Here is a 26,471-nt window from a genome sequence, read left to right on the forward strand (position 1 = left end):
AAGTTATGTATCTCTTCCATGACATTGAAAACATCTTTGAAAAACAATATTGACAACATCCACTTGGTTATTTCTGTTAATAATAATTCCAAGTTATAACAAATAGGAAAGTCTCTAGCAACACTTTTGCGCCAATAAAAAAAACTTGAATCATCAGGGAGAAACAATACATACCCAGCCTTTGTCCTCCACCGTCCTGCCCCTCCTCCTTTGTTTTGAATAGCCTGTAAGCCATTGCCACCACTGCGTGACTAAGAGATGCAGTAAGCACCAGAAACTGCTGTCATCACTGGTATTCTGTGCCCCTCCAGAGCACTTCACCTGTAAGAGTGTAAGCCGTATTACTCTGCACAGCTCAGTATCAACAGGTGCTCACACAAAGGACAGCCTCACATCTCCATTTACCAACAACTTCATCTCAGTCTCTCTCTGCGCTCTCCCTGAACCACAGCCAACGGCACTGCTAGAAATGGTAAGTAGTTATAGAACAGATACAACATTGAAAAGAGGCTGCACCTCTGCGTTTCTGTGCATATGATTTCTAATGCTTTAATATTAACTCCACATTTATTAAATGTATATCTAATTTGTATTGGAAAACTAACTAAGAGCTTCCATTAAATTATTTTCCCTAACAAATTAAGTAAAAAGCATACAGCAGCATATTTTATTTATCAAATACATTTAGTCAGCCTCATGTAGTAAATACAAGTTTGTATATTTAATAAAATAAAATAATTTATATTGATTTTCTGGGTTTGATTAATAATTGAATTGTATTTTAATTTATAAATATATATACAAAGTATAATTAATAGTTATCTGTAGTATCTCGACCAGGGGAAATGGTACATAGTCTATTTCCATTTTCAATGAAACACAAAATGGTAAAATAGAATGTATCATTCTGGTTTAATGTCTATATTTTGACTCATTTTTCAACAGATACAAGTGCTGAAAGGTTAAACAGAAACAATGCAAAAGTGCTGATATAATACAGAATGATTTAGATAAATGGAAATTATAGGTGACACAATGCTTCTTATATTGTCATTTCATTTTGGTTATTTCATAAAAATCTGTTCTCTGTAAGAAATTCTTTTTTTATTTTATATAAAATTTTAGGCCTAATTTAAAGTGCTGTATATATGTTTATTTCATTAAATACTGGCAAGGTTTTTGTTTTTTTTTGTTTTTTTTTGCTTTTGTCCATTTCCCCCTTTTTGTTCACTGAAATAAGTAAGAGAAAGAGCCAGAATACAATTATTGTATTTTTTGGACACGACTATAACAATGGACATATAGGAGCATAGCATTTAGATTATAGATAAAAACGCAAAGGCAAATAGAAAAGTTTTTCCAGATTGTTTATTCGCTTTCAATTATATATAAGTACAGTATACAGCATTGCGGGCTGGAGGGTAAATGACGGATTTATTTAAATGTCCAATAGTTGAATAATAAAAAAAAAGTGAATACACAGTATTGTAATATAAAGACATTTACTTACTCTAATATTTTTTATTATTATTATTTTTATTTATTTGGGACAGTTATATCAACTTGTATACATATGCCAAGGATGAAAGATGTGTTGTATGTTATGTCATGCTTATTTGTGCATGGATAGCGGTCTGTATGTACCTAAATGGAACACAAACAAAAGTGTGAGTTTTTACTATGTAATTTTCTAATATCATATAAAAATAATAATAATTTGCCAAACTACCCATTCTTAACTGAAAGGCAGAGGTTCCTATTCTGGGGCCAAAATCCTCTACATTTGGGCCTTTATTATAGTCAAGCTTTTACAAGGGATTTACAGAGCAGCAAAACAGTAACGTTAGTGAAAACAAGGTGCGTTTCTTTAAAACAATTAAATGTGTACAAGTGAATAAAATCATTTGAGAAAGAGCTACCAGGACAATTAAGACCACTGTGTATGTGAGAACCAAAGAAAAGACAGACCATCGCTCTAAAACAAACATTAAATAAATCACTATGTGTCAGCACATACATTAATAGAAGAATGTTGTGCACAATATAGCTATATTGGGATAAGCTCACCTGCCAACGTCAGGGCATCTCCTGTGGGGGAGTCTCTAGCATGTGAAACAAATGTATGTTGAGGGTGTTACATTTTAAACCTTCCCTGATCCTCCATTTTCAAAGCTTGCAGCAGCTGAAGGGAGCAGCCTGACTCCCAAAAACAAACTAGAAATGAGTGAAAACAATACAGTATTATCACCAGCCAACTCCTGCTGCATCATTCTGCTACTTTAGTTGATGTGTTTGTATCTAAAAATCCTTTGTGAAGGTCTGGTCTCATTAAAAGTCCCCTTGTCACGTGTTAGATATATTTTACTGTCAAACATATGTTGATGCAATAATTATACAGATGCCCATAATAGATAGTGCAGATCATATTTTTTTAATTAGTATTTGGTATTACATCTGAATGAAAAATATCTTCAGTTTACATAATGAGATAAATACCTGTATTGCACCGCACAAACGTTCCAAAACTCTTCCAGCATAATATAGTGGTCAATCGAAGCATATCCTCTTCATAATACTTGTGTGCCTGAATGTCATAATCTGCATCTGCAATTGAAAACTACATTTTTTTAAACATACCAAACAGTACTGAGATGATTTTACATAGATCTTACCTTTTTGTATAAATTAATCTACTAAATTTTGCAGTGTATTGAACACACTTCTTATATATAAGTATTAATAAGCATAGATTTCCATATGGTTTACAGTCTTGAAGTACCCGGGAAAGGTCATGTTTTCAAGATGTCCTTCATTATGAGCAGCTGAAGTAATCTATTTGTCTGTGTTTCAACAGACAGAAATCCTCAATGCATGAACTATTGTGGGAGTGATTAATGCTATCATTTCGCTTAGCAGAATTAAGAAAAGAGTTTTTAGCTTTAATGTACCATACTTTCAGTCATTTGGCTAGTCTGCCACAGATAATAGAGAGTACTGTTTTAATAAATAGACATGAAAAACACAAGGTCAACAGAGGTGAAAGCCAGAAGAGAACTGGATTTACTCAACCAGATATTGGTATTGCATAGATTCAAGATGCAAACAGTTGTGCCATAATTTTGCCAGCTGACCCAAAACACATAAGAATACAAACAATTAATTGTGAACTGTGGGTTTTTGAATAGAACCAAATGATACATTTCTGTAACTAATAAAGTAGCATATGGGACATGGCTCTTAAGAAGGTGAACATACTGCAAAGTGAATAATTTATCAGAACGACAGGTGCACCATAGAATAAGAGAAAGGATCTGTATAATTCAGAAGGGGAAAATATTAATGAACGATTTACGCTTATAGCAAGTGAAATACATGTTACACCTGAATGCACTGTAATTATTAGCATTGACTATATGTGTGCTATATGTACAGTATATTACCATAAGATAGAACATAGACCTAAGAAAAAATTCTGTGTGTAAGGTACACATGATTTTCCTATTGCCGTGGCAACTCCTGTTTACTTTGTGTTTGCATGACATAATGATACAGGTACCCATAGCAATATGTTATTCGAAACCCTGTTGAGAGTAGAGAAGAGTAGACCGGATAGATGTTGCTCAAACGTTTGAAAGCTGTATGACAGCTGTGAATCAGTTAAAAGAAGGACGTCTCTGGGATGTGCCTTCTGCAAACTGGCTTTTGAAACATTGATCATGTGGCTGAAGATGTATGTATGCAAATCTATTATTATATGTGTGTGTGTTTATGTCACTGGCTAAGATATATGAAGCCACAGAAATGGATGCAAATTCATGAATCACCTATTCGTAACTACATATTAGCAATTTGATCAAATTTGCAGCTCCAAATCCCTGAATTGTGGTTCCCCTCACCCAGTTTTCAAAATTCAAGGGTCTTCCACCTCTTTATCTAATTTTAATAATCAACAGTGAGCCTACTCTGTACTTAGTAAAGAACACACTCACTCCTTTGCATATGCCACAAATTTATATTTGCAGTTTAATATCTTATGGAATCTAACTTGTAGAATATTTACTTGCTCCAACAATTGAGTGGTACTTATTGCACTTGTGAATGTTGTGTAGGGGTTACATTTAAGGGTTATTTTTCTGTTGATTCATTTCCACACATTTGGGGGATAATTAACTGCCCTTTTGGAGTACAAATCCCCTGGCAACACAGTACGCATGTTCACTGCTGTCAGTGGAATTAAGACCCAAAATACAAGTTCAGGCTGCTCCATAGAACATGGGCAGGAAAACGTTTCAATGGAAAATTATGATAATTCTAGCCAGTGGTCAAATTTCTTCTCTTAATATTTCAGTGGAATCTAATCAGGTGAAAGAACTATAGGGCCATTAATGTATCCTTCCACAATTTTAACCTAAGAAGCATTGGCATTGAATAGATTGTTTTGGATTGCTAATAGATTTTTCTCATTAATAATGTATTATACCAGCAATTAAGCAAATGATTGTGTATTAGTTTTCCTGACAAGCATTTGCTCCCCAATAATTTTACTCCTGTCATGTAAAATAAGAAAGTAAATGTAACTTAAGAAATTATACAGAAAACATAAGGTATGATAATTAAATAAATGGTAGCTACTAGCTACCTAATCCATACTATTGAGATGATTTGAGATGGCTACACTTGATTGGTGCCATTATAATACATTAGTACTGCCTAAGATACCATATTTAATCAAACAATGCTGAGTACAGTAACTGCAAACCAATCAATCCAAGGTATTCACTATGAGACTGTTTGAAGGAATATAAAACTTTGGCTTGCAGCCTGGGAAACTATTCAATCTTTTCAAGAATGGCCCAGTCGATTGGTTTTAAATTACTCTCCAATCTTTGTGAATGAGTTTCTTTGTCCCTTGTTCTTTTTCATTGAGTGCTCTTTAATATATAACAAAAAACCAATGTAATAATTAAAATAATTTGCATACTAGATAAAAATTAAAGCTTTTTTCCATAGCATTTTTTCTGTTATAATGGTGTATGTTGGCAACCTGAATATAGACTCTCTCTCTATAAGAGGAAGTTTAGTAATAACAGTGCAGAAATTTCTACACAGTGTTGTATAATATCAAATTCACAAAGCTGCATTTTTTTCTAACTTTATTTAATGGGTGGACAGCATATAGTCCATTGACAAATTAATGATGAACAAAGAACAATTGCCAAGATATGTCAAACATTTGCAATCTAATGAAATGCATTAGAAAAACAGAATGATGGAGGATACTGATCCAAATGTTTTTTGGAAAATAGGTGATAGAGTATAGTAAGGGGATACAGATGGAACAATAAAAGTGTCGGAGCAAGTTGGTGACCCAACAGAGGGGAGAAGGGGAGGGAAGGGGTAGAGATCCAGACAGTGTGGAAAGGACAATGCCTTTTCACTGTAAAGGAAAAACAAAGTCTCCAAGGTTAGAGATTTATTTAGAGGACAGATGTGGAATCGAGAGAACAGGGAGCAGATATTAATGTGTAAAGTCCAAGGTTCTTAAGTTTTGGTAAATGACTTAGAAAAGTTATGAGGGATATTTGTCATAAACTTTATCAGCTAGGTATGCCAAAGAACGGCTGGAGCATGACGGTGGTAGGTTGCTTCCATTTTGCTGCTGACTGGCAGGTGGCAGTCGAAACTATGTTGGATTAGTTTGTTCTGATGGTGGATGAGCCCCAGGTGGCCCAAGAAAACCCTGGGAGAGAGGAACATCAATATGTAAAATCTAGTTTATCCAGTTTTTTACATCATGCCAAAAGACCAGGGGGTAAATTTATCAATCTGTGTTTTTTATTTAGACTGTACTAAATAAATGACAGCTAGAATCTGATTGGCTGCTACAGGCAACATCTCAACTTTTTTAAACCGCAGCTTGATAAATTTACCACCAGGAGCTTAGAACAGAGCCACTAGATGGGAAGAAACAAGTTTTCTCCAGCACAGCTTGTCCAGCAGGCACTAGACACATCTGGGCTAAATTTATGAAGCCATGTGAGTACATTGTATCAGTGGTAGAGTAGTTTCCATGTATTTTCCTTTCTTTTTACACAAATTAAGCTGGAAACCGTATTTTCACTAATTTCTTCCTACTCGTTCCTGTTCAAAGTCTCTCACAGGTCCACCTTTCACTCCATGTCACGAGGATCCCTTAAGCCAACTGGGGCTGACCTAGTTAGTTTAAGCTCAGCATATAGCAGGGATATAAGCCCCTTTATTGATGCTTATCTTAGACTAAGCATTTTTATTTCATTAAATGATTGCTAATCTTACTATTGTAATCTCTCAAATATTGGAAAAAGTTTGTATGTTCTTAAACTGTTCTTGTATCTCAGAGAAATGTGTCCTCTAGTAATGTTCTTAATTTTATGCCACCCGCCAGCCACAGTTCAAATATGTCTGGCTTGCAGCCCAGGTTGAACTATGGGTTGTTACATAGAGGAATAATGGGTCCAGGAGAGGGAGCCAGTCTATAACGTGTGATATTCCAATCTCACAGTGACAGGGATTGGGAAACCACAGTGATAAGAGGATAATTTCAGGCACAATGATCTTGGAAACCACAGGAGAAAGGAGATGAATTATATCTGTAGACTATTTGCTGCAATCAGCATCCAAACCAGTAGAGTTGGGACAGTTCCATAAGATGCACTGAGCGTGTTGCGCTGCTAAGTAATAACATTGGAGGTTCAGTATACCAAGACCTCCATCCTGTCACAGCCTTGTAATATCTGAAGCCTAACCCTGTGACATTTTTTTACTTAGATAAATTGAGGGGAGCGATGTTCCAAAAATGTAAAAACATACGGAGGACAGCACAACGGTTCATTAGTTAGCACTTCTTCCTTATAGCGCTGGGCAATTAAGCCCCAATGGTGGACTATATGAATAAATGGTGATGATGATGATACGGAGGGACACAGATAGGCAAGGTTTAGAATAGGTATAAGATACTGGGGAGAAGGTTTATCTTGACAGTATTGATCCATCCTGCCCACAATATGTAATGCTGGCTCCATTTATCAAGATCGGTTTTGATCTGGGAAAGTAGCTGAGTGAGGTTAGCCTGGAACAACTTATTCAAGATATTTGGCATTTTGGTTTGATGCCATTTGAAAGGAAAGTTTTGCTCCAGGATAACCCTCTTCTCATCTGAGACACAGAAGTCTAAGACCTTGTTTTTGGGGGATTAATTTTATATCCTGAGTAGAGGCAGTATATTATTTGATCTCTTTAAAAATACCGGGGAGAGATCTGATATCATGAGTAGAACTTCATCCACATAAAATGAGATTTTATGTTCTGTTTTACCTCAGCAAATCATTCTTTTGTGCGGAATATATTCTTCGATCAGATTTGGGTATTTGTAAAAAAAAAAAAAATTGATTGAACTATGCAGCTTTTTATTTTCTCTTGTAATAATTGTATATATATATATATATATATATATATATATATATATATATATATATATAAAATCTCAGAGGAGTATTTAATAATAAGACTATTTAAATGTTGTTTATTTTAATTATTATAATTTGGGAAACCTATACCATTCTCAGATAACCATTCTTTTGTGTGTCATATTTATTCCTTCCACCATTAATTTTATAAGCTGTTAGGAAATTAAACACACATTGTCTAAATAGCAAAAGTTCTGTGTGTAATATTAAGTATTAAAAACATCACATTTTATTGATTTCTACCCATTATAATAAATGGTTCTATGTGATGGCACTTCCATTTTGAAGTATCTGCTCTGAACAAGCCAACTATTATTCCAAAGGACTTTGTTTCCTAGTAGAGCATAAACTGGCTGCACAATTACTAGCTTAGGGCCTATTCAATCTGATTGCAAATAACCACACATATTCTAAAACATAACCTAACAAAAAAAAAATAGTTTTCTTTTATTTCCTCCTGTTACTTTGAAGTGTAGTTAAACATGTCTTTAAACAGTATATACTGCATACTGTTGATGTCTATCTTCATTGCAATAACCCTTTATACTTTAAACGCATAAATAAAGACACTGAGACCAGTTTAAGTTTTGGCATAAAGATCACAGGTTGTTAAAACAAATTTTAGTAGCGTAGAAAGCCATTTGCAAGTTAGCTAACAACTAATAACCAAACTAAACAGTGTATGGCCATCCGGCACTAACCAGTAGTCCCAAGATATGCTTGTTTATAAATTGCCCGAAAAAACACTGAGATTGCCTAAGGGAAGGAGGAAGGGAATTTGTGCAGCAAAAAGATGCCCAGCAGCCACTGGGGGAAGAATATATAGGGCAACCTAAGGCCCTCCCCCTGGATACTATTGGCTGGAGTATGCAAGAGAACTTAACCCCTAATAGGTAAGTGAATGATGCACAAACAAATGAGTTTAAGTGCATTCGGCTTATGGCCTCATTTGTCAAAATGTATTATATTTAGACATTTCTTAATTCAAAGCAAGTATGGGAGATGTGCATAGTCAGATATTATACAGTATACATGTCTACTCTCCCAGAATACCTGGGAGACTGCAGAATTTCGGGTAGTTCTCCTGGACCCCGCCCACTTCAATAATGTGAGTCGCCACAATTTGCATAATTTTGGTCCCGCTCCCCGCAGCACCATGACTAATCAGTTCTAGTGATTTTAAGCCAAGGATACATTCATATAGTCCAATATAGCAAAATACCAGCATTTCCATACAGAACCAACAGATACAGGATTAAAAATGCACCAGGCCAGGGGCAGGCTGGGCGACATCTGTATTGGTATGCTTTAAAATGTTTCTAATAGTCTGCTAAGTCAAGTCTTGCCCCCTGGGCTAAAATTTGCCAGCCTTCCCCTGCACCAGACAATTGAATTAAATTGAAAATAACTTTTCCCATTGTACTAGCCCCTAGAGTCTTTGTCATTTTACATTCCAGGCTTATTATTTATATACTGTTTGATTTAATTATCCACGTCAAGTGGTAAGGCAGGAAATCGCATTGCAATTTTCAGAGTTTTGTGTTAATTATGTGCTAATGTGCTGTTTTCTGGGTAGAGGATAAATAACCACTGCTCTAAGAAGCAATCACAATATTTGTTAATCAGAAAGAAGGTGCATTAAGTGAACCACTGAGTGCCAATTTGTATCATCTGAGAAGGGGCCTGAATCATCAAGGAGCGTAAATGCCGATAGGTGCCGTATTTTGTGTAAAATCGCTCTGCGCATGTCCAGAACCAGGGTATACACCAGTGAATGCAGCAACGTCCAAATCATCTTCTAGCGCAAAGGACCCTTACTACAGCCTACGATTTCATGGGCTGAATGGGGAAGGGACTGGCCATATACACAAAGTCAATGTACAGTAAGGGCAGCAGAGTCTGATTCAAACTTTGGGCATCTGTAAGCAGGCGCGGGCTGGCAGGTATCAGCCCGGGGGGCGCACATGACACGCGATGCGGCCGCCTGTGCGCTGATGCAGCCGCATCGCGTGACACGCGATGCGGCCGTCGGTAATATTGAGCTCATTTTCATCCAGGGGGGGAAGGCGGCCGGCCCGAACAGCCGTTAGACTGAGCGGCCTGGGGGCCCGCTGCCCCCCTGCCCAGCCCGCCCCTGTCTGTAAGGTACATCATTTTCAGATGGATCATTTGCACCAGCTACAGGTATGGTGTAAATGTCGATTACTAGTGATGACGGCTGTGTATTCAAGCTAGAACATGTGTTTGCAACCAGGGGCCAACCACTTTGTGCTATTTTTTAATGTTTTGTCATTAATGACTATGTAACTAACAGGTGACATTAGTTAAATAGTATTTTTTTCATGTGCATTCTTTTGTAACTTGATATTTGAAATATGCATTGGATGTATCGTGCGGCGTCTTGTCTGTTAGAGTAGAGCGGACCTAGACCCGTATTCATAAACAGACCTTCAGATCCACTCCTTGTTGAATACGGACGTGTGTATTCAAAATGTTTTTAAAAAACACACATTATGTTTGCTTTGCAGTCTTTTATGAATAAGGCCCTAAATGCTTTTGTGAAATGCTCTTTCCTAGATTGGAGTTGTTTTGTTGCAGTCTGCTATTATAGCATATGCAGTACATTATTTACTATGATGCTCTACAATATAATTGCTAACACTGGGCCTGATTCATTAAGGCATGTATCTGCCAATTTTGAGCGTATCGTACGCAAAATCACTTCGTGCATGCCCCGAACTGTAAGAAACGTCCATCAATGCACTCTTGTTCCATGCGTTTGAGAGCACAGAGGACACTTACTACAGCCTACGATTTCGGGCAGTGAACACAGCGAAGGGGAGTTTTGCTGTAGTCAATGTACAATATGGGCGGCCAAACTCGAGTACACACAGCCATGTCCAAATCAAGTCATATGCTACTGCTTAAGGGCTAGTCTGAGTCCCGATCAGTAGTAATGACAATATCATATGCGTATCTTAAGATCCGTGCCTTGATGAATTCAGGAACACGCAAACCTTAATACATGCGTATAATACTGAACGCGGGATGCGCTCAGAATACGTGCCTTGATGAATCAGGCCCACCTCTTCATTTCATTTGCAGTGCCCCTAGGCTTTTCTTGTTTACTATTAACTTCAGCAGACCAGCCTGTAATTCTCAAACAAGTCTAGATTTCTGGAAGGATTGCATAGGTGAGGAGGGCAGCATAGGCAACCAAAAATGTATTTATTTCTAAATAGATAGTTTGCAGTGACAGATGGGGCCTTCATCCTGTGCAGGAGAGAAGGCATCAAAGATATAGACTAGGGGGTCCAAAAATGTTAAATCTTTGCCTGTTCTATGAGACATTATGTTTTTTGGAATTAAAAGTTGTCACAATAATTGTCCAATTTGGAATTAATTAATTTAAAAAAATCCACAAAATTGGACATTTATTGTGAAAACTTTTCATTCCAAAAACAAAAAACGCAAAGTTTCTTTTTGTGCATACAATTCCCTGCCTATCTGCTTTAGATCCTTAAATATACTCTTAAGTAAAGTATATCCAATATAGGCAAGCCTCTTGTCGTTTTGCATAAGGTCTTTCTCTATTGCCGAGTAATTAGGCAACATCAACAGTTTTCAAACCCATGGCAGAACTAGAATTTGCACCAGGGATTTTAACTTGCTGACATCAGCAGATGATGCCATTGGGAGTTCTATAACACAACACAAACTGACTCACCAGTACCAGTTTTTAAGCACCAGGAGCTCTAAAGCAGCCACAAAAGCTATCTGGACCGTTGCTGAATCAAAAACACCTCTCCAAACCGCAGTCTCTACTTCTTTCATTAGAATATACCATTCTTTAAAGCTAAATCTCATTTATTGTGCAGATTCTTATGCATTATTGCAGATATTCTTTATTCTGCTTAGAACACCCCAAACTGCCAATGTTTAAGAAGCAAAAATGTGCTCCTGTGACAGCTAACATTAACATTGCCACATAAATATATGCACATGTACATTAAAACAGGTGCAATTATGTACAAAGAGGTCCGTGACAACACAAAACAGGAATAGTGTATATACAATGCCTTCCTTGTGTGTTTGCAAATGAGCCCAAGTTTTGCTTATTATTGTGCTCATACACTACATGTGCCTGACAAACTCATTTCTAGGTCTTGAATATAGCACCACATCTGATGCCTTTATCGCTTAAACACAGGCAAATTAATGCGCGGCTACAACTTTAATTTATTAGGTTCTATATTCCCACTTGCAAAATGTACTCATATAAACTAAGGATGAGCGGGCTCGGATTCCGCTAATCCGAGCCCACCCGAACAGTGCGGATCCGACGGGATCCGAGCACTGTTCGGGTACTTCCGTCCGCCAAAGGAATCCGAATCGAGGCTATGACATCCAAGTCTCACGTCGGATCTCGCGATACTCGGATGTCATAAATACTCACCTTGCGGCCGCCATCTTCATTTCGCCTGACATCAGGGAAGAGGGAGGGTGTGTAGGGTAGTGGTGCTCCTGCGTGATCAGTGCTCTGTCCTTACTGAGTCCAGTGGTGCTTTATGCTTGTGTCCAGTGCTCTGTCCTTGCTGAGTCCAGTGGTGCTTTTGTCCTGTGCTCTGTCCTGCTGAGTCCAGTGGTGCTTGTGTCCTGTGCTCTGTCCTGCTGAGTCCAGTGGTGCTTTGGCCAGTGTCTGTCCTGCTGAGTCCAGTGGTGCTTTAGTCCTGTGCTTTGTTGTGCTAAGTCCATACAAATTTTATAATTATTAAAATCTCTTAAAAATTACTAAAAAAATCTATATTACATTTAATACGTTCAATTTTTAAGCAGTTCCAGATAATAGGTACTGCAATCTATATTACATTTACTACGCTCATTCTTTAAGCAGTTCCAGAGAATAGGCACTGCAATCTATATTACATTTAATACGTTCAATTTTTAAGCAGTTCCAGAGAATAGGTACTGCAATCTATATTACATTTAATACGTTCAATTTTTAAGCAGTGCAAGAGAATAGGTACTGCAATCTATATTACATTTAATACGTTCAATTTTTAAGCAGTGCAAGAGAATAGGTACTGCAATCTATATTACATTTAATATGTTCCATTTTTAAGCAGTGCAAGAGAATAGGTACTGCAATCTATATTACATTTAATACGTTCAATTTTTAAGCAGTGCAAGAGAATAGGTACTGCAATCTATATTACATTTAATACGTTCCATTTTTAAGCAGTGCAAGAGAATAGGTACTGCAATCTATATTACAAGAAAAAGTGAGGGAGGAGCTGGTAAACCATTGCGATTCCACCAAGCATGTAGCTCTTGTGGATGAAGCCCTTCGTACGATTTGATGATATACCAAATTGGGTACCGGGGCCACTCCACTACGCAGTCCAGATAGATGCGTATCAACTACAATCAGTGTTGGGGCCAAATCCAAAATGAATGAAAATGACCTGTTATTGTCAAAAACAAGAGGTATTGACACGCTCAAACTACACCCTGTATATGCTGCAGAGGATGTAGGAGCAGGCAGCTGTGCAGTGGAATTCAGACCATTTGAAGGCGGAGGTATTGTGGCCCCGGTACCAAATTGTGTACCGGGACCACTTCACTATGCAGTCCAGAAAGCTACCTCGGTGAAACGTTTTGGACTAAAAAGAATATTGTGAGGTGTGAGGTGTTCAGAATAGACTGGAAATTAGTGGAAATGATTGATATTGAATGTTATTGAAGTTAATAATAGCGTAGGAGTGTAAAAAACACCAAAAAATGGATTTTAGCGCTTTTTATGCTTTTTTAAAAATAAATCAGAACCCAAAACCCTAAATCAGAACCAAAACCTTTCGTCAGGTGTTTTGACAAAACAAATCAGAACCTAAAACCTCAAGCTAATCAGAACCCAAAACCCGAAACACTAAAAGTGCCCAGTGCTCACCCCTAATATAAACACATGTATTTAGTGTTCTTTTACTAAATATATTGTGTTATCTTTTTAGTTCCCTTCTTTTCAGCCATCTCATAATAGACAGAAATGCTGATTATATTATTTATGCATTTTACTTTTTTCTTCTGTTTTTTAAATGCATAAACAGTTTAACCATAAAAAGTTCTCCTGTGGATACTGAACAAGAGGGAAAGTATAGGAATAATGAAAGATATTTTACCCAAAAGTTTCTTGGTGGATCAAAGAGGGGTTTGGGTGGATCTGGGCAGGGTTTATTTTGTCCTGATTTTGCAAATCTAAATGTTGGTAGATACAGATTTGTGTGAGAAAGTAGAAACTCTGTGCCTCTGGCAATTAGCACTGGCTCCTTTGGGGCACAGAATCTAATTGTCCATCTGGCTTTCCCCAGAGAAACCTGTGATGAGATTTGTATTCCATATTCAGGAGGACAACAGGGGATCAGGGGGTTAAATAAACAAGGAACTTCCTTGATTGGCCAGATGGTGAACTCAGTTGAAAACAATGAGTAATTAGATTGCACAAAGGACTCAGAGGTATATTTACTAAACTGCGGGTTTGAAAAAGTGGAGATTTTGCCTATAGCAACCAATCACATTTTAGCTCTCATTTTGTAGAATGTACTAAATAAGTGACAGCTAGAATCTGATTGGCTGCTATATGCAACATCTCCACATTTTCAAACTCAAAGTTAAGTAATTATACCCCTCAGTGTTAGTACACAACCTGGAGAACCAGTGGGTGATCTGTTAGGCCACTGTTTATACATAAAATAACAAAAAGGTAACCAAAGGCATTGGCTGTTCTATGACAGATATAAAGTTAGACAGAAATGAATAAAAGAAAGACATTTGTTTTCTGGGACAAAAACTCTGGAGATGGTAAACAGGGCTATTTCCAGGACCCTGCTAAGGGGAATCTAGCAGCCACCAAAATATGTGGACCCTGATTTTCAACATATTAAGTTAGTTAGTTCTAATGGGCACATTCAAAGCATCAAAGAACATCCAAGAGGAGGATTCCTATAAAATTTAGCTTCCTGCACTTCCTACATTGCTACATTTCCAGCACATGTAAAATGTGGTTCCCGCAATGGTACACAAAGGAGAAATGGACCGATACCTGTAGAGATGTTCAGTGGAATGACACCAGGGAAAGAGGACCCTGAAAGCTATTTAGTGGAATAAGAGCATTGAAAGAGGATCTAGATGCAGCTGTCCATAGTTGATGCTTCATTTTATCAGATATATACATCCTCTTCCTAGTTGGACATATTTAGTACAAAGCGCATTGTATGATAAAGGTTTGGGGGAACATAATGGGCCTGATTAATGTACGCCCGTATTCAAGTTCAAGCCAATCTGAGGAAACGCTTCTAGTTGAATACGAGGATCAGTACGCTCTGCCTATATGCCACTTACCGTATGCAGACAGTCACAACACAATGCAGGATATGCATCATGCTCAGAGATGCCCAGAGCTTGAATCAGACAGATGTGCATGTGCTCAACCTTAGAACACCCCATTGTTGTTAGGTTTCAAGGTTACCTTAGTCAGTATTTACGCCGGCCTTCCTAGGGCGCGGAATCTAACAGCCCTCCCGGTCTTCTCCAAGAACCGCTGCAAGGCAGGGTGGGTTTTGCTGCCGGAGAACCGCAGGTCGCGGCCCCCAGGTTAGCCTACTGACGTAAGGAAAGAATTCTATGAGATGGACATGTAGAGGCATGGTCAGATCCACAGAAGGATAGATAACTGAAATTACTAACCGTATATTCAGAAGGTAGTAGTCTGGAGTTGAGACTGGTGGAATGTAGGAGTCAATCCGCGGTACAGCCCCAGGAACAGAAGCATAGTCCAGAATAGCCAGTTCGGTACACAGAGATCCGTCCGTTTATGCAGTACCAGGGATAAGGCAGAAGAGTAGTCTGGAGGATAGCCGGTTCGGTACACAGAGATCTGTCCGTTTTGCAGTACCAGGGATAAGGCAGAAGAGTAGTCTGGAGGATATCCGGTTCGGTACACAGAGATCTGTCCGTTATGCAGTACCAGGGATTAGGCAGTAGAATGGTCTGAAGGATAGCTGGTTCGGTACACGGAGATCAGAAGTCACAAGGGAGAATACCAGGGAAGCCAAAGCACAGGAAGTGCAGCCAGATACAGATAACACATTGCTCTGACACCTACAGTGTGTCAGAGCAGGCCTGAAGTAGGAGTTTGAATTCCCCACCCAGATCAGCTGACCTGCCGCCGGGAGCTACCCGGAAGTGCGGCAGTACGGAACGGAGGAGCGGCGATGACACAGGTAACCGCCGTGACATTTGTACATTGACTATGAACATCTGCCCCTTCCCTTTCCCGTTCCTCCTTCAAGTTGTAGGCTGTCGGAAGAGTCTTTTATGTTCGAACAGGAATTGCATGCACTTGCGCTCGCTGGTACATAGTCCATTTCTGGACATGCGTAGAGCAATTCCAAGCAAAATACAGTATCAGCATTTGCGTTCCTTGATGAATCAGGCCCAATGCCTCAAAACAGAAATATTCTAAGCATATGTTCCTTAGAATATTCTCAAATTGTTCCATATCTCTAAATAGAAAATACGTTGCAGATGGAAGTCCACAAGCATCTGTCTGTTGGCAGATAGGGATTACTACATTACTAAAGGTAAACTAATTCTCTAAATAAAAGCATTGCTTATAGCCATCTTGTAACCTGCTGGGGCATGAGACTATGAGACCAAGAACATGCCAACTACAGTCTGACACAACCCTTGTTAAACAATGAAACATAGTTAACTGTAGAAGAGAGATGTATGTGAGGGGTGATGCATAAAACAAATGACATGCTGTCCAGCTCATTAGGGTACTCCACATAGAGCATAAATTTCGTCTTGTATCCTGGGTGTTTAACTCTCCCCATAGTGACACTGAATTGTAATAACAAATTGGACCACTATTATTATTATTATTATTATTATTGTAGATTTGTAAGGTGCCACAGTGCTCCACAGTGCTGTACAGTGGGGAAGACAAGGACATACATAAAACAGTACATAGGTAAAACAAGAACAGACAAGGCAGACAGAATGAATGGAGACATAAAAACAAAGGGGAATGTAACACTAATGTTTATTTTTGTTACTTTGGGATATGGCACAATGGTATGGTTGCAAATGTATACAGTGTACAACTATTTCATATAATCTGACAATGAAAATAAATAATGATGAAGTGAAGACATGGCTGTAAAGGACAGAGGGAAGCCAACTAGATAAAACAATATATTTGGTGTGAAAGAAATCAAGATCCAGAGGTTTATATAAAATCAGGGTCACCAGAGTCACATTTATGTATAGATCAGGTACATACTCACATACATTCACCAGCTATAGGGCATATAGGGCATCTCATCAGTTGTGGAATAACTCAGATTTAGCTTGAAACAATGTGAAAAGAAAAAAAAATGACAAGTCTCATATATACGAATTTGTGAGTAACCATATTGAATATAATAGGCCGATTCTCTATTTTCTACAAATAAAATAACATATCTCATTAAGCATAATACATAAAACAACAAATATAGTTACAGAAACTAGTGATAATTTTATCCTCACGCTTACAGAAACACTTTAACTCTTGATGGTCTGGCTATGAAGACATACTTTTATGTACTTGAGGGCAGACAACCCCTTAGCTAAATTTATAAACCATTTTAACTTTTTGGGAAAGCATTATAAAAGCCCTGCATATCCTTCACTATTTAAACATTTTTGATATTTATGAATTAGAAATGTGCGTGTTTTAGTGATAATAATTATTTGGTTATTAAAAAGGCTGTACTAATCTCGAAGAGGCTCCACTTACCATTTTCCTGTTATCAAAATCTCACTATGGTATAAACACCAATAGCATAAGTGACACCTGCAGGCAATAAAAGGTACTACACTAAACTCTGATTGTCTTTTTTTTTTTTACAGCTTTGTTAACAATGTTTTGGTAAGATGTTTAAGTCTCATGCCTACATCCAGTCAGTAACTGTGCATGCTGTTGTTTACACAGGCATCGGGGGTGAAGGTAGATAACTCTGTCAACCTCTTGTTCCAAGATATGAAGCTCAAGAAGTCTGGGAAGAAAGCTGTTTTCTTTGGTTTCAGCAGTGATGAGAAATACATCATTGTGGAAGAAGGGAAAGAAATTTTGTCAGACGACTGTGCTAATTTTTTCCCACGTTTGAAAGCACTGTTTCCTGAAAACAAATGTTGTTATGCCTTGCTGGATATTCATTACATTACTGGTGAATCAAAGAAACAAGACCTGATATTTGTTATGTGGTAAGTTAATTGATATTAGTGATAGGAGAACATTTGTCCAATACCTTCTGCATTCTGCCTTTACTCAGTCACACTGCTGAATGCCGGATGGGTTCCGGTGTTTACACTGTTGCATTTTGCTGCTACATTAACATACTGCAGCTCCAGTGCCTGATCGTGATTTAGGCAACCTCGGCTTCTACCTAGGGCCCAGTGGGTACTGAGGGGCCCGGATAGCTTACCCTGTTTTTATATGGAAGTTTTTTTTTATACAAAAGTTGTGAAAGAAGAGGGTCCAAACCAGTCTCTTACCTGAGGTCCTATGGGGTGTTAATTAGGCTCTGTGCTGCCTTTTTCTAACTCAGCTGTTTCTTGCCTATACAGTCATGCCTTTTCCAGCATGATGGAGCACCTTGCCATAAGGCAATAGCGAGAACTAAGTGGCTCGGGAATCAAAACATCAAAATTTTGGGTCCATGGCCAGGAAACTCCCCAGACCTTAATCCCATTGAAAACTTGTGGTCAATGCTCAAGAGGTGGGTGGACAAACAAAAACCAACAAATTCTGACAAACTCCAAACATTGATTAGACAAGAATAGGCGGCCATCAGTCAGTATGTGGCCCAGAAGTTGATTGACAGCATGCCAGGGTGAATTGCAGAGGTCTTCAAAAAGAAGGGTCAACGCTGCAAATATTGACTCTTTGCATAAACTTACTGTAATTGTCAATAAAAGCCTTTGACACTTATAAAATGCTTGTAATTTTACTTCAGTATACATAGCAACATCTGAGAAAAAGGTCTAAAACACGGAAGCAGCAAACCTGTGAAAAACAATATTTGTGTCATTCTTAAAACTTTTGGCCATGACTGTACAAGTCCATCCCTCACTCTTAGGAGGAGATTCAATTAGAAAAAAATATGTGCGATGTGTCTCCGTAACAGCCGTGGAGACACACCGCGGGTATTTTTTTGTGAAATATCTGCTAATTTTTGCTCGCAGCTCAATGGAGCAGAAGCAAAAATGAAAGGATTTTTCATTAAAAAATACGCTCATATTAATGGTAAAAATGCGCAGCCGTGATGTTCTCAGGAACATCGCAGCTAATTGAATCTCCCACTTAGTATGGACTGGCTCAATGATGTATGGTCCTTAGTCCAGCCTTCTGATTATCCTGTTATCCACTGGCTGTAAGCCTTCTGCCATGTTTATCCTCCATATTGAACTGCTTTGTAGTTGATTATAGCTCTTTGAAATATTATCCATATCAGACATGCATTTGGCCGTGTAAAACCATGCCCACATCAAACAAACATGACCACCACTTTATTCCTTGATGTAGACAATATATCATACCTGCCTACTCTCCCGGAATTCCCGGGAGGCTCCCGAATTTCAGGGAGTCCTCCAGGACTCCCGGAAGAGTAGGCAAAACTCCCGAAATTTGGCGAAATTATCGGCAGTGAATGGAGGAACGAGGCTTAATCATGTCATTAAGCTCTGCCCCCTCCATTCAATGCCGTGAATTTCCCCTTTTTACTGTGCGGGTGGAGCTATGGTGACGTGAAATGTCACCACACCCTCCTCCTGCCCCATGTCTTAAAAGTGGGCATGTATGCAATATATTTTACTAGACTGTCGTGTTAATTAAATAATTACATACACCTGCTGAACCTGTTGATTTTAAAACTTGTTTTGCTGAGCATTAAAGAGTGAACAAAAATATCTTTTGTTTAGGGCCCCAGAGGATGCACCTATCAAGGAAAAATTATTATTTGCAAGCTCAAAACCATATCTAAAACAAGCTTTCTCAGGTATGTGGGGAATAAAATCAAATGGAATTTAACGCCTCTACATTTGCACAGACACACACCCACCGAGCATTGTGATAAAAATCCGCCAGGATAAATACAGATATACCCAGTACCACGGCCCACTCTTACTCTGTTTTCTGAGAAAAGATGTGGCAGGGAATGTGTTCATGGATGGAACTACAAATCAGAATGGATAAGGCAGTGTCAGCATACTAATGCCGATAGCTTTCCCTCCCTGGCATTATTCCAAGCATCAGGCCTACAGAGATATGACTGGGAAAGACTGGAAAATAGCTGAAAAGAGATGACATTAGAAAAAGTAAAAAATGGTTTTAAAATGCTCATATGAAGCAGGGGGACCATAAAAATCTAGTGGAGATCTCTTACATCCAATGTCACCTAAAGAGTCTGCCTTCAGGGACCTGGGCAGCATGGTGGCTCAGTGGTAGCACTTCTGCCTCACAGCACTGGGGTCATGAGCTCAGTTCCCGACCATGGCCTTATCTGTGTGGAGTTTGTATGTTCTCCAAGTGGTTGCGTGGGTTTCCTCCGGGTGTTCCGAATTCCTCCCACACTCCCCAAAAAATATATACTTGTAGGATAATTGGCTGCTATCAAAAATTGACCCTAGTCTGTCTTTCCCACTGTCTGTGTGTTTGTATGTTAGGGAATTAAGACTGTAAGCTCCCATGGGGTAGGGACTGATGTGAATGAGTTCTCTGTACAGCGCTGTGGAATTTGTGGCGCTATATAAATAAATGATGATGATGACCTGCATAGAGGCAGGAAGAAGCCAGCAGTCTTAGAGGAGGAGCAAACCAGTCAATGTGAATAAAACACTTTTGTCTTTCAATTTATCTGAACTATAAGTATATAAATTATAGAAAAATTAAATCACATATCGGAAATGCTTATTTTCTGAAACTCCAAATACACTATTATGGTGTAGTCATTTTGGGCACAGTGAAGTTGGTCTGAATGTATTCCAGTTTACTTCCTATACATTCAGGGGCAGGAGGGCATCTGCCCCCCAGGCCGGTCCATAGTGGGCTACTTCGGGCTGGATCACTGGGCCATCTGCATTTTTTTTCCTTGAAATTTTCTTAATAGGCTGCTGAGTCAAGGCTTGCCCCAGCCTAAAATTTGCCAACCCTCCGCTGTATACATTCTATGTAATTGTACAGTGTTTTGTTTTCTGTGAACATTGGAGCTAGTTTTGGAAATGGAACTGCTTTGTGAGAATTGTTTTTGCTGTAAAGTCTCTAATGTTTTTCATTCATTTGCTGTTTTTATTATCATGCAGACTCAACTACAAATACGTTTTTACTGCTTAGGTTACAGCTCAGCCACAGGAATCGACATTGCTTAATTGTGTAGAAAGAAGTTTTTTGCTCAGCAATAACAAAACATTCTCTGTCTTTGTTTAGGAGTCAACAAACAGTGGGAGCTTCACAGTCAAGATGACCTTACTGTTGATCAACTGGCGCAGAAACTGACCAGTGGCAAAATTAAATCTTTGGAGGGACACCTTTTATAGATGCTCAGTGCCAGTAACAAAATGCCTGCACGTTAACAGCGCTGCCTAAAGTGGAACTAAACCCCCCCCAAACGAAAATCTAAATATGCCATAATAGAGGGTGAACTCTACCTGCTGCATTTCCCCAGTTAACAGATCAGCTCTGTTTACCAAGAATACGATTCACAGATTCTTCACTTGGCGCTGCTCTATTTCTGTGAAGATTTTCCCACATCCCACAAGTCACTGGAGGTCATTTAAGAAGCACATAACATCACCTGCTCAGTGCTTAACTAGCTGTGGCCCTGGGAGGGGGGGTTGGGCAAGGTGAGAGTGCTCCTGTCAAGCTACAGAGTATGTACACCAGTGAGCTTAGGTTTCATACAAATGCATAAATGGGATTTCCTTTTGCTGAGGTAAATTACTGAAATTAAATAAAGGAGTAGAGAGTGCTCATTTTTAGGGGCGTTTGTGGATGTCTGAAAGAGCATTTGGCTGTTTCCATTCTGCAAAAGGACTTGAATTTTGCATTAGCTCAGAGCTGTAGTTCTCAGGGTCTCGTACCTCTAGGCACATTCAGAGCAATGTAATACAAAACAGTTCAATATCCCCCTCATGATTATTTTCGGTCTTGAATGAGGCTAAGCCAAGCAGCATTTTAGCAGGAAAACGGAACAGCTTTATTCAATGAACTAGTGGCAATAAAGTTGTAGGTTGTTTGCAGAGGTGTCTTACTAGATTGGAGGGTAGATGTGCACCTTGAAGTTGTAAAGACAAGGGGGGAAAAAACCTAAACTGCAGGTTTGAAAAAGCAGAAATGTTGCCTATAGCAACCAATCAGATTCTAGCTGTCATTTTGTAGAGTGTACCAAATACATAACTAGAATCTGATTGGTTGCTATAGACAAGATCTCCACTTTTTTAAACCCGCAGTTTAGTAAATATACCCCAAGGAGTTTCACTGTGTACACTGAGTGTGCTTCCTAAATGACCTCCAATAACTGAAATGTATAATCCATTTACATTTCACACTAAAAAAAAAATCATGAAAGCCAGTAAGTAAAAGTTGAGATTGTAAATGGAAGTCAATATAAAATAACAATGTATCACTCTCACTTACATGGGTACCTGCCTTTATATAGAATTTTACCATACATGTTAATTTGGGGGGTTTTGGTCCACCTTAGGCCATGTGCATACTGTAGCATCTTAGTTCAAATATTTTACTATAAAACTTACAGATTTTTATATTTTACACAACTTAGTAATATATATATATAAAAATACACTGCTTATGGTAGCTTGCAATTATAACATGAATGCACTTGTATAGATACAATATAACAATATAAAAGAAAATTACTTTTTTGGGCAGTAGAAAATCTAATTTGGAATTGTTACAAAACGATTTTAAGGCTGCAAATAATAAAATACATCATACTTGCCAACTCTCCCGGAATGTCCGGGAGACTCACGAAATTCGGGTCGGTCTCATGGACTCCCGGGAGAGCTGGCAAGTCCCCCGCATCCGGGAATTACATTCCCGAAATTACGCAATTTGCGGTGAATTGCGTCATTTTGGCCTCGCCCCCCGTGACAAAACGGTATTTTCGTTGTGGAGGGGCAGGGCCAAAATGACGCATTTGCCGTGTCTCGCCCCCTCCCACCCTCCAGTCACGTCCATCTCCCAGAAAACACTTGCCGAAGGTTGGTAAGTATGAAATACATATTTTAGGAGTAGACAGCAACTGGTCCAGCAGTTTAATCTGCTAGATCACAGGCAGGGTGGAAACACTATGTTCTGGCCAACATAGGAGGACATTTAAGACAACTTGTGCAAAGGATAAAGGCAGTGTTAGTCATATCAACCAATCAGATTCTCTCTTTTGAAAAAGTACCATCCACTTAACCCCCATCTCCTCCGCTCATTCTCCCTTCTCTCCTATTGCCTCAACTGGCTCCTCTTGTGCCTGGTCTGTTTAACCCTCCATTAAGATGTAAGCGCGCATGAGCAGGGCCCTCTTCCCTCCTGTCTCCTTACACGTTCTTCTGCTCTGTGTTCATTGCATCAGCCTGCCTGGAGTTTCTGAAGCATTGGTACTTTTTGTTTATTGTTCTGTACTGTTATACCCTGTATAATCTACTGTTTGTACTATGTGCGGCGCTGCGGAAGCCTTGTGGCGCCTAACAAATAAACGATAATAATAATAATAATAATAATAAAGTAAAGCAAACATCTGATTGGTTGCTATGGGCAGGAGAGTGTCGACCCCCTCTGTACCATGCTCCCAGAGCTTCTGTCACCGGTCTCTCATGCATTAAGAGCACAGTGATTGTTGTGACCATGTAGTCCTTCCTGCAGTGAATTATTATAAAATGCAGCTGGGAGCCGAAGCACTGCGGCCAGGAGTTGAAGTGAGAACCTCGTCTCTATCTCCCCTAGGATGATGAAAGCTGAGACAAGTGTTTTACCTTAGCTCATGTGAGGAACTGCCCTGGCTATAGGCAAATCAAGTTTCCCCATATAAGTCACATGTATGCAGTTTGTGACTCTAGTCAGATTTCCTCTATCGCAGGAATAAAAGATTATGCAAGTACAACCTTGTTCCACTAGAGATAGATGGGGAAGCTGTGGGCTCGAGCTACTGCATTAAGTTTACAGTTGGTTAACATTCCTTTGTAGAGCACACCATAGACCAAACACAAAATAATCGTATCCCTATTCCTCATAGCTGTAGACCTGACATTACAAAGTGTTTAGCTCATCTAGATGTTTATGATCTATTCCTTGAGGTGTATCAGACTAACTTTGTTTGAGCCTAGTTAGTGTCATGTCTGCATAAAGCTGGTGTTACATGAGCACTTCTCCACCTAATAAAATGCAGCATTCAGAAGTTGTTCAGATGCACATAGTAATTGGCTTTACAAACAAGGTATTCAGAAACTCTTATACGACACATCCATTACTCTTTGAATGATTTAAACAAATATTTAATTAAAATACACAGCAATGGTCATCCCGCAGTTAGATGTAACAAAATTGGTAAAAAAAAATAGAATCTCACAATCTGTATTTCAAACATCTACAGTCATTTATAATGTAAAATACCATTATTTTGTAACTTCATCAAAATTATTTACAGGATTGACAATATGGTGAAATATTGTAAGAAATAAAATCAAGAAACAATAATGTGATATTGATTTCTTTATTTCTGCTACAGTAAAAACAAAACATGTCTGTGTTTCTTTGAATTTGAATAACTACCTTTGTTGTTTTGTTGTATAATCAGGGGCTTTAGCCAGATATTGCAGCAAAGTACAAGCAGGAAATTTTAACAAGTTAAAGAGAAAATAGCCTCTGAAAGACGAGCTCTGAAAGAATGCATGGTATGGATCAGTGGATTTATACATGACCACTGATATCACAGCAGCTTAACGGAATGAAATGTCAGATTTCGGTCTTGTAACAGATCCTATTAGGATATTGTCATAAAGATGTATGATGTGGGTTCAGCTATCTGTAATGGAGTAGGGAGGTTGTTACAAGTTTCAAGTCATGCTTGTCTTCTGAATGGCCATATAATTTTGACAACTGGAAATTATGGCTATTGGCAGATATAGTCTCGGGACCAGGGGTATGCAGGAAGCTGCCAAACAAATGGGGGCAGCAAATGATATGGAGAAGATGAGAAGGAGAGGCATAAGACAAAGAGGATGAAAGATAAAGAACAATGAGGGAGGAGGTAGGTGTGATAAATGTGTTTTATGGGTGCTGGTTAAAGTGAAGGACCCCCGATGAGATTTTACAACTGGGACTTGTGATACCCCATTGTGCCATACTGCGTGATGCCCCTGCTATTATATGCAGAACCATGATACAACAATTTGCTATGGTAGAACTGGGCTGGTATACGGTGGTATGCCATACAACCACTTCTCCTACTGAGATGCAGGTCCGGGCTCTGGTGGGCGCCACAGAATTTAAATACATTTAGTAATACTGTGCGGCGACCGCTAAGCATAACTTCCACGGCCGTCGCACAGCTTCCGATAGATCCACAGGGAGGGGGGAGGTGCTATTGATCACCGCCCTCCCCTCCAACAGCCGATGGGGCGCATTGTCCCTCTGTCTCCTCCCCTCCACGCCCCTCAGTGAGAAGCCCGGCTGAGAGGTGCACCTTCATGGAAAAAAGTTTCAGGTAAGAAAAGAGAGGGGAGGGGGGCCTTGGTATGCAACAGGGGGGTGGGGACATTGTTAATCTACAAGGGGATGGGGGCATTGGTATGCTACAGGGGGGTGGGGGCATTGGTATGCTACAGGGGGGTGCGGGTATTTTGAAAGTTTAGCTGTACAGGTTCAGACTCTTTTTTTTATTACTAACCTTTATTTATAATGCATCAAAAAGGTCAGCAGTGCCATACATGACATTTACAATAGTATACAATAAACAGATAGCTACAGCCCATAACACATTATATAATACATGTAAACAAAATAATACACCAGACATCTACTACTTTAACCAATAATGCACAGATAACTTGGCAATGCAGATTAAGTTATTTACAGGACAATGAGTGAGTGTGTTAGTAATGTCCAACGTGAAGTAGGCCTGGGTTTATAAAACAGGACTAGGAAAGCAGACCTAGAGGTACAGAGAGTAATGCAATAGTTGAAGGAGAACACAAGGAAAGAGGGCCCTGCTTGTCAAAGCTTAAATTATAAAGGGAAGGGAAAGACACAAATAGGGTGGCACAAAGTGGGAGAATGGAGGGGATAATCAAGGCAAATGAGTTGGGTGGCTGATAGGCTTCAAACAATAAATTAGTTTTAAGGAAATGCTTGATTTCTTGGATGCACAGGTGGGGGCAGCCCGGGAAAAGTTCTAGAGACGGGAGTGGGAAGTGGTAATTAGTGTGGTAGTCGTTGTCAGAGTGGAGAATGAGGCAAGGAATTGGGATAGAGATCAGATTGGAGATGTAGGGAGGGGAGGATTGGTTGAGAGCTTTGTAGATGAGGGTAAGGGAGAATACCAACAGGTAAGGGAAGAGAAGGGGGGGGGGGTTGTAGTCGAGTGTAAAGACCAAAAAGGAGTGTTTGGTGAGGTAAGAGGAAAACAAGGCGATTAGTGTTACAGAGGCTTATAGATAGGAGATTTTTCAAACAGATCGAGTGGTCAACAGTAGCAAAGGCAGGAGAGAGGTCAAGCAGGATAAGAGGAGAAACGTGTCCCTTAGATTCAGTAAAGAGAAGGTTGGTAGTGACCTTAGTAAGGGCAGTTTAGGTGGAGAGGGAGGGAGGGAGTAAAATATGGATTGGGTTGGGTCAAGGAGAAAGTGAGATGAAGT

General features: G+C 39.1%; 1 protein-coding gene across 1 annotated transcript; it reads left to right on the forward strand.

The window, feature by feature from the left end:
* Positions 1-263: 263 nt before the first annotated feature.
* On the forward strand, positions 264-23,901 carry DSTN (destrin, actin depolymerizing factor). Its single transcript, XM_075203798.1, has 4 exons — positions 264-472; positions 17,539-17,810; positions 19,527-19,603; positions 21,031-23,901. The coding sequence occupies exons 1-4, from the start codon at positions 470-472 to the stop codon at positions 21,138-21,140; spliced, it is 462 nt and encodes a 153-aa protein (XP_075059899.1). The 5' UTR covers positions 264-469; the 3' UTR covers positions 21,141-23,901.
* The last annotated feature ends 2,570 nt before the right edge of the window (positions 23,902-26,471 follow it).

Source organism: Mixophyes fleayi, chromosome 3 (genome assembly GCF_038048845.1).
Source record: "Mixophyes fleayi isolate aMixFle1 chromosome 3, aMixFle1.hap1, whole genome shotgun sequence".
NCBI classification, from domain to species: Eukaryota; Metazoa; Chordata; class Amphibia; order Anura; family Limnodynastidae; genus Mixophyes; species Mixophyes fleayi.